At 38.0% G+C, this 12,018-nt stretch overlaps 1 protein-coding gene across 1 annotated transcript in view; it reads left to right on the plus strand.

Moving 5' to 3' along the window:
• The first annotated feature begins 2,191 nt into the window (after positions 1-2,191).
• The window catches only part of RNF19A (ring finger protein 19A, RBR E3 ubiquitin protein ligase), a 19,853-nt gene continuing 10,026 nt past the window's right edge, over positions 2,192-12,018 (plus strand). The window contains exons 1-4 of the mRNA XM_010286259.1: positions 2,192-2,948; positions 8,130-8,338; positions 10,297-10,441; positions 11,020-11,182. Of these exons, the coding sequence (XP_010284561.1) occupies positions 2,332-2,948; positions 8,130-8,338; positions 10,297-10,441; positions 11,020-11,182 (1,134 nt within the window). The 5' untranslated portion in view covers positions 2,192-2,331. The remainder of the gene's footprint in view (positions 2,949-8,129; positions 8,339-10,296; positions 10,442-11,019; positions 11,183-12,018) is intronic.

The following is a 12,018-nucleotide window of genomic DNA, read 5'->3' on the forward strand; positions in this document are numbered from 1 at the left end:
CCTAGAGAGAAAGATGTTCCCTTCTGTCGTCATTGCTGAGCAGTTTTTTTTCAGCTTCACCTTTTTTCTTTATATAAGGGAATGCTTTAGTTCATTTAATGAGAAACAGCGGCTGTAAAACTATTAAATTTGTTTTGGGAACAGAAGCAGGTAAAGCATCCAAGATTCCTTTTGACTAGATTTTAGGCTGAAAATGTTCCCTTAGGAGGGAAGGAAGAGTATGTTGTGTTCTTGAAATTTGCTTTATTTTAGACCCTGGGAATAAAGTAAGATTTTTCTGAATAGTTTTCCACTGAGGTAAGGTTTTCCTTTATTAGGGTGGGGGGAAAAAAAGTAATAATCATTCAGCATTTGAAAAAAATAGTGGCTTTTAAATTTTTTTCCTAAGGAAAAAAAAGTCTAGTGGCCCAAAACGTAAATCCTCTTTTTAGAAAAACCAGGAGATGTGAGGAGTGGTTTTGTTTTTTAGGTTTTTATGTGTTTTTGTTTTCTTTTAAATTCTTACCCTTGAGGAAGGTAGTATTCTTGCAGGGTACGAATGTACTAGATGGTCATATAAATTGAGTAGTGTTGACTTGGCTACCTGCTAGTATGTAAACAATACCAAGCTACAGTAGTCTGAGGAGGGCCCAGCAGTGGGTTTGCTGCATGCGTTGCTCTGGAGAGCTGGACAGCCCGTGGGCTATTTCTGTATTTCCTCTTTGAAGAGGGATTCCTGTTGCTGCTGCTGCTGCTGGTCAGTCTTCCTCTGAAACTCCTTAGTCTTGATCCAGTCATCTCAGTGACCCCCTCTTGGAGATGTACAGCACACAGTTATTTTTTTTGGCAGGTCTGTAGCTGGTGTGCAGACTGTCTGGGCTCTGGTAAACAGAGGCATTCACCTCAGTTGGTGTTGGTTTTTCACCTCCCTTCATCTTCTGCATACCAAGATGTGTAAGTTAGAAATGATATTTTTGTATTAACATCATCAGTGGCCATCCACATTCTGCTTTTTGACTTACTTCTAGTATCTAGTTTCTGATTTTTGTCATCCTATGGTAAAATTACAGAAACCCAGTGCACCCCTTTCTGGGAGACAAGTTGGGATACACTGAGGAAAGAAATGGTGCCAGGATTAGTTGCATCCAGATATGCAACACTGATGTCGCATAAGAAACACCTTCTCATTCTTCTGTTACAGAAGCAGCTCAGATTTACACAAATTCCTCTTGTAAGGTCATGCTTCCCAGAAGTGGCAATATTTATTTGCAAATTTGGAGGAAGTTAGTGTTTTTGGCTGGAGGTGATCTGCTACTTCTTGTAGCAGTCTCCTCTGTCAGAGGAAAATAAGAAAAGGCCTTTTTCTCTCTCCTCTTTGAGCCAGTTAAGTAACAGGGAACAGAAGGAAATCCTTGCTGTCATTTGTACATAGGGAATAACTGAAGCTTGATACATGATGGCAGTCTTGGTTTTTGGGGACTTATTTAAAAAACAAAAATCAGTATGATTCAACTGTCATCACCTTAACTCTAGTCTTTGCTTGCACTGCAGTATGCAAACTGAAGGGCAAGACAGTGCTGGCTGTCACTCTGCTGCTCTGCTTCCTCAAATATTCAGGTGCCTTACGTTATAAATATGCATCTGCATACTTCTTTGAGAACCCTTGGGTTTTGAGAATATCTTGAATTGTTTAGCCATGGTGACTTAATTTCTGCTGGTAGCCTAAATGGATTCAAAACATGCATGAAAATCTTTTGTTTCTTATAATTAACTACATTGAGTTTCTATGTGACCTTATTGCATGTGTGGAAACTGTAAGGTAGCGAAAACACAAAAGTTTCCAATGCTGTAAGCCTGTTGCTGTGCTTTACAGGAGAACTTGTTACACATTTCCTTAGTTGTCACCTTGGGTTATGGTAATTCCTACATGTGTGCGCACACACGCATGCACACCATCCCCCTTAGCGAGCAGAGGAGTGAAGGTGCTGTTCTCGACGCTGCTTAAGTGTAACAAAGATATGCCGTGACCACAGGGACATTTCAGGCTTGTTAAGATGATAAGGTTGTAAAGGATAGAAAAAGCTAACAGAAAGAAGTATTGGGTCACATGGTGAGATGATGAGTAACAGGTTATTAGAGTGCTGTGGTCTTTCAGAACCAAAAGTGATGGATGTGATTCTAATGTATCTTTTTTTTCCTTTCCTCCAAATACAGGGAATTCCTGTGAAGAATTTACTGGAAGCGGATATGTGTGAGTTTTCTGCATGAAGACTCTCGAACTGGATTACATAATAATATGCCTGTATCCTCTGACTCTATTATTTTGATCCTTAAAAATGATTAGGGTTGTATATGAAATTTAACCCATTTCTGATGAGTAACCTAGACATGAGTTTACATCGGCAGATGGGCTCCGATCGTGACCTCCAGTCTTCTGCTTCCTCTGTGAGCTTGCCGTCAGTTAAAAAGGCACCAAAGAAAAGAAGAATTTCATTGGGCTCTCTTTTTCGGAGAAAAAAAGACACAAAACGCAAGTCCAGGGATTTAAATGGAGGTGTTGATGGAATTGCAAGTATTGAAAGTATTCATTCAGAAATGTGTACAGACAAGAACTCTATTTTCTCCACATGTACCTCTTCTGATAACGGAACAACCTCAAGCAGCAAACCAAGTGGAGACTTCATGGAATGCCCCTTGTGCCTTTTGCGGCACTCCAAGGACAGGTTCCCAGAGATAATGACTTGTCACCATAGATCTTGTGTGGATTGCTTGCGCCAATATCTCCGTATAGAAATCTCTGAGAGCAGAGTTAATATTAGCTGTCCAGAATGCTCAGAACGATTTAATCCTCATGATATTCGTTTGATATTAAATGATGACATCTTGATGGAAAAATATGAAGAGTTTATGCTTAGGCGATGGCTGGTTGCGGATCCTGATTGTAGGTGGTGCCCAGCTCCAGATTGTGGGTATGTATTTTTTCACAATATCTGCAAAACAATGATAGTATAAATAGATAATGTTCATAGCATTATGCTTTTTGAGAAGTTAATCGCTTTACCATTTTGTGTTGCACGAGTAGGTAGCAGGCAGAATCATCTTTAAAAAACCAAAACCAAATCAAAACAAAAAAAACCAAAAAACCCAAGCCACAACCCACCTTCCAAAATAAAACCCTTCCTCAAGTAGGATTTTTTTTTTTTTCCTGCACAGAGGGAATTTCAGTAATGTCATGAAACTTACTGGTAGGTGGTTGCTATGTATCTACAGCAGGCAAAAAAAAAAGTAGATGTTGCACTGCCAAGGCAACAGTACAGTGCTCAGACTGTACTTTTAACTTAGCTCATTTGTTAAAGCATGGTGGGTATCTTGGTTTTTTTTAACTGTGAAAAATGATTGAAGGTTTCTTTCAATAAAAAGGCCTCTCCAACTTCAGATATCTTCCATCTTGTGCCTGGTTGAGACACCACTTGTTGCCTGTCAGCAGGATTCTGATGTAAGATAATAATCAGCTTGTTCTTGCTTATTATCTGAGGAACGTAATGTTTTAACATTGCTTTAATACTTAAACAGTTCTGAAACATTCTGACATGAGTAGGCTGAATACTACTGAGCAGCCCATCGTGCTTTTCTACTGTTGGTGTCTCCTAATGCCGTTCTTCAGCAAGTTGCTTTTTTAGAGACTATGTTATCATAATGTCTAAATGTTACAGCCCTGACTGCGATCCGGATGTGCAGTACACACTAAAAACTCATAAAGATGACATCTCTGTTTCCAAGCATCACAGATGAGTAAGTAGAAAGAAGAAAAGGAAGAATGTTGAAAAAGAAAAAACAAAATAGCACTGACTATTAGGTTGATTAGATATTCCAGTGCTAATGTTCAGGTGCTTAATGTTTAGGAGGCTCTCAAATTTAAATGATATGTTAAGAAATGTATTTGAAATACAGTTTTGCTTTCATACTTTAAATGAAACAATTTGCTAATGTGGGTCAAAAGCAGGGACTGGTGCTAGCTTTTTAGGTCTGCTGGTCCAAAGTGGATGGCATTGCTGTGGCTATTGTTTGAGAAGAGAAGGAAGAATCACTTGAGCGAGAGATTGGTACAAGCTCATGCAACCAAAGTCACGTGGACAAAACCAGTACAGCTTGCTCTTAATATTTTGATACTGCAAAAAAAAAATCACCACTAGAAGGCATTATTTGACAGGCATAAGTATACTTTGCTCAAGTTTCCCTGAGTTTTGGTGTTCTGGACAAACTGTTGTTACTCAAAATAAGGGGAAAGATATAAGAACTTGTAAACTATTTTCTGTTAAACTATGTTTCAGTGATTCAGATAGTCTGCTTACTGAAGTACTAAAAAAAGTAAGGTGGATTTGTCTAGTGGAGACTTTTCAACTTGGTTTTTTGTGCCTCAGTTTTCTCATCCATTTAAAAAAAAAAATCCTAAGTATCTTTAAATGGTTCGAAACTGTAGTGGTAATTGCTATAGGTAATACCATTATAAAATTTAAAATTGGGTTTTCAGAGCGCAGCTAAAGTTCTGAGAAATCACATGGGACCACAGCAATGTATTAGTATATAGCAAATATTTAAATCATTGCTCCATAACTGCCTACGGCATGTGGAAGACACAGTACATTGCTTCACAGTGACAGATGGATTCCGTTTTTAATACAGAGGTAGTACCTCCTTACTGAATTCTCTTTGCTAATTTAAAATTGGATGAAGTTGGTTACTTGGATACTTCTCAGCAGGACCATTCTTTATGGTTGTCATCCTAAAGAAACAAGAGCTCATGCAGTTGTTTTGTCTTTTTTCCCATCCTTCTCCTGATTGCTTTTGAAACCTTTAGAACCTTAAAATATGTTGGGCAGAGGGAGTTGAGCTTTTGGCATAAGATAATCTAAGAAGTTTCATGAAGAAAAACATAGTATTTGAGTAAAAGAGATACCATCAGTAATGCCTCCAGCAAGAGAAATACCTGCATATCAATCCTACAGATTTTCAAATTTACCTTCCAGGCAGCCACTGCAGCACTGTCCGGCAAGTCAGTATGTGCCTAGCTGGGAGCTTGCTGCGGCACTCGTCCCTCTCCTTGCTGTTAGCCAGGGGAGCTAGGAGGAAGCGCCCAGTGGGAGGTGGAAAGGAGAAGTGAGAAGCAGTGTAGAAAGTAATAAGGATTTAATGTTGTTTTGGAGCATAGAAGGAGGATGGAGGAAGGTATTGTACAGGCATGATGTTTAGGGAAGCAAACACTATTCAAACTTTCACTGAACAGCCTATGCTAACAAACACTGTTTAAAGATGAGGTGGCACATACAGTGTGCACAAACTTCAGATCAGCAGGCATTTGCTTTAACAATTGTGTGTCACCTCTTTTTCAGCTGTCTTTCACTCTATTTGGGGAAAAAAATGGTCTGTTTTACCTACTCTGTTGGGCTAAAAACAAGTCCTGGAGATGGCAAAACTGGAACCAAGCACATCTTGAAACAAAGTTAGCCACATTGTAAGTGGAGAACTTCTTATGATCTTCCCAACAAGAGAACTACGGATTAGTTTGGAGGAGAATCTCTGCTGCAGTTGTTAACACCCTGGACCACCTGCCTGGGAGCTGTCAGGTCTCTAGCACTAAAGCAGTCTAATGCCAGAAACGGTCCATACCACTGGCACCATGGTCCTTCTGACCCTGGGCTGCTTCATCCTCAGCCTTTGTTGCAAGTTCAAATGCGTCTTGACCATTGCTGTTACCTGGAATGCTGTAAAAGGCTTTGGACCAGCTACATCCTGCAGTGGCTTGGTAGGGGACACTGGCAAATAGGTGATCTTTCCCTGGGGGGAAGGAGCACAGCTAAGGAAACCTCTTGGGCTTGCGTTCAGACTAATTTCTTGAGACTCGGTTTCTTCATATCAGTTTTCTGATGTCATTTTAATAAGCCTTAGTGAATCAATATACCAGATGTGTTCTGCCTTGTCTTCTGTCTGAATGAATTAATGGTTTTGCTCTGAGATTGTATTGCTGACATTATTAGAAGAGAGCATGGATTCCTAAATTTTCCTATCTTTGTCAAGCAAAAAGCAGTTTGGGCAAAAGAGCACAAATTTCTCATTCTCCTCAATGTACATCCTTTCTTCAATTAATTGCTCTTTGCCTCCGGTTTTGCTTTACTCATTTCATTGAATTTGAATTTGGTTGTTTGCCCCTTCTTGCAGCCTAACAGGAATTTTTGGCTTTCACATCACCTGTAAAATTAATGCAAATTATTGAAATTCAACCTGTAATCTTGTATGGTTTGAACTGAGATTTGCTCTGGTCTAAAAAGTTCCTTTCTAAAGGTATGCCAACACATCAATCCCAAATGGGGAGCGCTTTCAGGGATGTGCCCATTCTTTGTTCAGGATATGAATTGATACTTCATTCTGTGACCTAAACTTGAGATTCTTTGATGTAACGTTCGCGAGTCTTGGATGTATCCCTGTATGTTGAAGAAGCGTTTGGATCAGAGTCTCTTTGTGTACATACAAAGCAATTATCTCTTGAGTTGCAGTAAGTGGGAGAATAGAGCTGATTAACTTGGCAACAATATAGAAGAGTCTAGCAATTGTTGAAACAAATTTTTACTTGGAAAGTAAGAAATATTTGAAAACAAACAAGCATATACCTCATTTCTATTTATAACTACACCATCTGTAAATTAAAGGTTGAAAACTCCTTTTTGTTTGCAGAACTTTTGGCGGGGGGGGCGGGGAACCTCAAACATGCTGTTTTAAAACACTAATTAAAGGGATAGGATTTACATTAACTTTACAGAACTTCAGATCTAGCTACTCTAAAATGAAAATAGCTAAATTTTCAGATAGATATGAGTGGAAATAATTTGTTTAGTATAATCACTGATACAGAATATTTTTAGTTAATTTATGCAATGGCTATAAATTGGGTAGGGGGTAAAAATAAACAATTTAGCCTTTTAAAATAAAATTAACCTTCATTTGAACAGCTATAAATTTAAGCCCTGCTGCATTTATAAATCTCTGAAGTCTATTCCGGGGGACTGTTCACGTGAATAAAACTATACATCTGCTTTAAGTGTTCATACCAGTGGACCTAGAATTATTTTTTTTAAAAGAAAGCTATTGCATAAAGTCATTGAAAAAATTACAATTCATAGGAATTAAGACGCATGTGTGTACATATTTATATTTAGTATTTCTGTGAACTATAATACACATTTTCTGTATTTGTCATGTGAACTTTAAAATGCAAACCTGATGGAGGAATTGATTTGTGACAACTCTGTCATTGTAATAGAATTGTTCATGTAGTCTCTGATTGCAAAATGGTGTAACACAGTTTTGTATGTCTCAATGTTTTTCGAGATTTTTGCTCTGTAATATTGTCAGAGTAAAGGTGAAAATGAGGCCCTGAACTCTTACCAAGTTCTGCATTTCGAGTTTGAAATGTATTTTAAAAAAATTATCCCAAAAATGAAATTGCCTTAATAGTTGAGAAATCAAAGTCCTTATTTGTAAAATACTTATGTTGTTGTTTTGACATTTTAACATACAAAGAGTAAACAAACATCTATTTATGGTGGTATTTATGATAAAAGGCAATGAGTAAAATACTGAAATGTCATGCAGTACCAAGTCAGGTGCCTTTACAGTAATAGATTACGCTACAGACCACTTAGCAGGGATCCTCCCAGACTGTTGAAAGTGTCAAGCTTAAACATGCCCGTAGTGACTGGGACACTTCTGAAACTATAACTTTTTCAGTTGCTTAAATACCTTGTTTTGTTTTATTGTCCCACTCTTCTAAACTGGGGTTGCTTTATGACTGTAAATCTTACAGTACTGCATTCAGCCTTAAATACAGTATATGTCAGTACTGCATGAAGTTAAGGTGGGGTAGAGCAAAGTATTACAGTGGTTGTAGTATTTCTGTCTAGTCTTAGTCTAATGGTATATCGATAGTTGTGGATGGAGGTGGTAAGGAACCTGTGCTGGCCACCTAATGTCAGGTCCTGATGTCTGCTGCCTTTGTACCCACTTCAGCTGCTCTGGTGGCTGTCTTGTCTACTTCAGTCTATAGATAGGATTGTTTTTATTAACAAAAGTCTCTCTTCCCCTCATGATTATTCAAGATATGCTGTGATCGCTTTTGGATGTGCCAGCTGTCCCAAACTTACGTGTGGACGAGAAGGCTGTGGAACTGAGTTTTGCTACCACTGTAAGCAGATTTGGCATCCAAACCAGACCTGTGATGCTGCTCGCCAGGAGAGAGCTCAAAGTCTGCGCCTGAGAACAATTCGTTCTTCATCTATTAGTTACAGCCAGGAATCTGGAGCAGCAGGTATTTATGATTAGTATACTGTGTTTGTAAAATACCTTTTCAGTACATTGGCACAACTCTAAAAAGGAAAAAACCTGAATAGTACCATGGTAGATACTAGCTTCTTTGTCTTTCAGAAACATAAAATACACAATTTTAAGTTTGAATTCAAATATTGAATGTTGTAATTTGGAGTACTCTGTGACCACAGCACCTGACTTCAATCTTACAGGCTTGTCAGCATTTTAAATTCTTCCTTTGTACCTGAAAAGTGTGAAGTCAAAGGAACTTGCTGCAAAGCATTCTCTGTGGTTGGCAGGCTGACTTCATTAGTTGTATCACTTACACACTGGGAATGCTTATTTTGTCCACTGTAGGTGAAATTTCAGAGGGCTGCTAATAATAAAAGCTGTTAAAAATAAAACTCAAAAATGCTGATTTTTCTGATTTCAAAAGCAACTATTAGTCTGATGCCAGCTCTGATGTTTAACATCTGTTTGTTAGTACCAATTTTTTTTTTTCCATAAAATGCTCATCTGTCTTGGCTACAATCTTCTTAAAAGTGAACTTGTTTGTACACCCCCCACCCCCCACCCCCCAAAAAAAAAAAAGAGGATGAGCTATTCAGTGTAGTATTCTGCAGAGCAAGAGTCCAGTTTGCTATTGATAAGAACTGGCTCCAAGTTTCACCAAACTCTGATCTATTTGGCAACTTTTGTGTCTGCCTGACCGAACAAAGTAGATATTTGGGGAGAAGACTCTCCCTTCCACCTTGAATATAGTTAGAGCTGTCGTTCTCCATGCCAGCCCTAGATTTGGGAGTCTTTAATTTGTTGTTTGTGCTGGCTCATTTTAACAAGGCACTCCATCTTGTCTTAAAAATTGGCGTCTTGCTCTAGTTTCAAATACATTTTAAAATACATTTTAAATAAATTAGCACAGCAGCTCCTCTCCTTGCCCTTTCACACCCTCCCAGCATGAAGAGCTGTAGCTCTGCCATACCTGTGCTGCAAGAACTTGCTCAGTTCAGTTGCTGCCCTGTAGGTTGTGCATCTGTTCCTACCTGGGAGTAGCTAGTGCATCCTTTCAGCTGCTCACTGTCCTTTTGCCCTGGAGTTGGTAGAGGTACTGTTTCTACTGGTTCTGCACCTCTTTTCCCTTTGTCCTACCTAGTAGCACAGAGGCAGTAAATTTGTACTTCTGCACTAGGAGCTGCAAGTTATTTCTGCTGTTGTGAGCAAATAACTTGTCCCAAAGTGCAGATGCTAACCAGTAATGTGAAGGAACGAAGATCACAACTATGGTTGTGTTAGTGTACAGGTATTTCACTGTTGCTCAATAACCCCGTGTTTGTTAATGATAGAGCTAGTCACCTAACCACATTTTTCAATATTTGACTTGGGAACAAGGAGAGCCTCCAGAATTTTCTTTTTGCTACAATATTTTTTTCCTGGAGACTAACAAAACATGAAGTAGGGCTGTGAAAAGGACTCAAGAGGAAGTTGGTGATACCAAAGAAATGTACTTAATGTGGAAAGGGAGATGGTTTTAAGATAGGAAGCAGAGATAATAGATTGGAGACTGAATATTCAAATAGAAGATGCATAACAGCATGAAATGTAAAAGAGGATTATATTTAAAGAGCCCATATTATCAGTCCTGTATTAACATACATATTTAATGTCCGACTCTATTATATATTGCATTAAGCTTAGAAAAATCCTTGAACAGAGTGTATGCATTAACTATTCAATTACTTGAGTATGACCTAATATGCCTTGTTTTCATTAGTTTCCGTTGGTCCAGGGTTTACAAATACAAATAGCTATCAACTAATCAAGATTTGTAAAGCAAACATAATAAACTTCTTCCATTTTTCAGACAATAGTTCAATCAATTTTCCCAAACATATGTCTGTATTTTGATTAAATCTGCTTGTCTAAAGAACTGATATGGTCTTAATATTCATTTTTAAACAGCTGATGACATAAAGCCATGCCCACGCTGTGCTGCTTATATAATAAAAATGAATGATGGAAGCTGCAATCATATGACTTGTGCTGTCTGTGGCTGTGAATTCTGTTGGCTATGTATGAAAGAGATCTCAGATTTACATTATCTAAGGTACATTTAAGAAAAAAACAAAATCTGTGGTTGGTAATTTTGTTTTCTAGAGTGTATAGAAGTAGATTCCTGGGTGCTGTTAAATCTGGCTTTCTTCGTCTTGGAGTAGAGAATCGTAGTTGAAGTATCCATATCAGAGAATTCAGTTAGTTTTCAGTGCATATATTTAAATTAATGCTTTGTTATTTTTTATTTTAAAGTATTTTGCTAAGTTTCATGCATGCAATGTGTACTTAGTACAACAAATGAAGTGTTTTAGATGAATGTACCCACTATTTTTACTGATGTCCTAGTATTGCTGTGTTGTCTTTGTAGTAAGCAATACCAAAACTCTGATTATATAAGTTACCTGTGAACCACAGATTGGCATGTGGTAGTGTGCCATATCCTTCTCTTTATGTTGCAAAATATGCTGCAAAAAGAAAAAAAAAAAAATTATAACTGATCATTCAGTATCCATAACATCTGTAATACGACCCTAAGAACAATAATGCTGTAACTAGATAACAATTCAGTACTGCATAGTTATGTTGATTTATTTACAAATTCCTTATGGTTTTCTTACATCTTGCTATTAGCCCATCAGGTTGCACGTTTTGGGGAAAGAAACCATGGAGCCGTAAGAAGAAAATACTGTGGCAACTAGGGACACTTGTTGGAGCTCCTGTAGGAATTGCCTTAATAGCTGGCATTGCTATTCCTGCTATGATTATTGGAATTCCTGTGTATGTGGGACGTAAGGTAAAATGTGCTACAACTAACATGCTTCAGGTTTTACTTTCTGCATTGTGTGCCTTGGGTAATAATACTATGTTCAGTTGGCCATTTGCACCAGCCCTTAAGAAAACAACACAAACAAAAAAAACCTAAACCAACCCCCCAAAAACAAATCAACCAACCCCTGAATTGTTTAAGGATATTTGTTTCAGCTGTACAGGAAAGAGAAGCAGTGTTTTTAAGAATGTAGTTCCTCTTAAAACAGAGCGCAAAACACCAAACTATTTCTAATTTCTGCATCTTGCCATGTGTCCTGGTTTCGCTATGCTTTGGAGTTGGCTAAACCATGACACCATGGAAGTTCTTGCATGCTTTTTCAAAATTGCTCTGTTTTTAATCTCTGGTTTCCCTTGTCTCCCTTAGAATTAAACAGTATTTAGAAGAGAAGGAAGGCAAAAAGGAAGTCCTTTGTATTTTTCTAAAAAGCAGATTGTTACCAGTATTTTAATATAAACTTCTGCTAGTATAGGTTTGTGCATGCACATATTTAAGCATTTATACTCAGCAGCTTCTCAACTGCCTTGGGCCAGTCTACCATATGGAGCAGTGTTCAGTGCAGGTAGCTAAACAGCATCTATCTTCATTTTACTGTTTGTGGGAATTGGCTAGAATTGACCACGTTAATCAGAAGGCAGCTGATGTATTTCCTCTCAAATACAATAGCTTTTAGTATAAAGTAAATGACAAACTACAAGGAAAACAAAAGATAATTACATCTCCTATTTGTAATTTAGGATAAAGTAGTAAGTTATCCAGATCTTTTGGAAGTGGGCTTTTTGAAATGATGGCTTGGTTCAGCA

Source organism: Phaethon lepturus, unplaced genomic scaffold (assembly GCF_000687285.1).
Source record: "Phaethon lepturus isolate BGI_N335 unplaced genomic scaffold, ASM68728v1 scaffold1214, whole genome shotgun sequence".
In the NCBI taxonomy this organism is placed as follows: Eukaryota; Metazoa; Chordata; class Aves; order Phaethontiformes; family Phaethontidae; genus Phaethon; species Phaethon lepturus.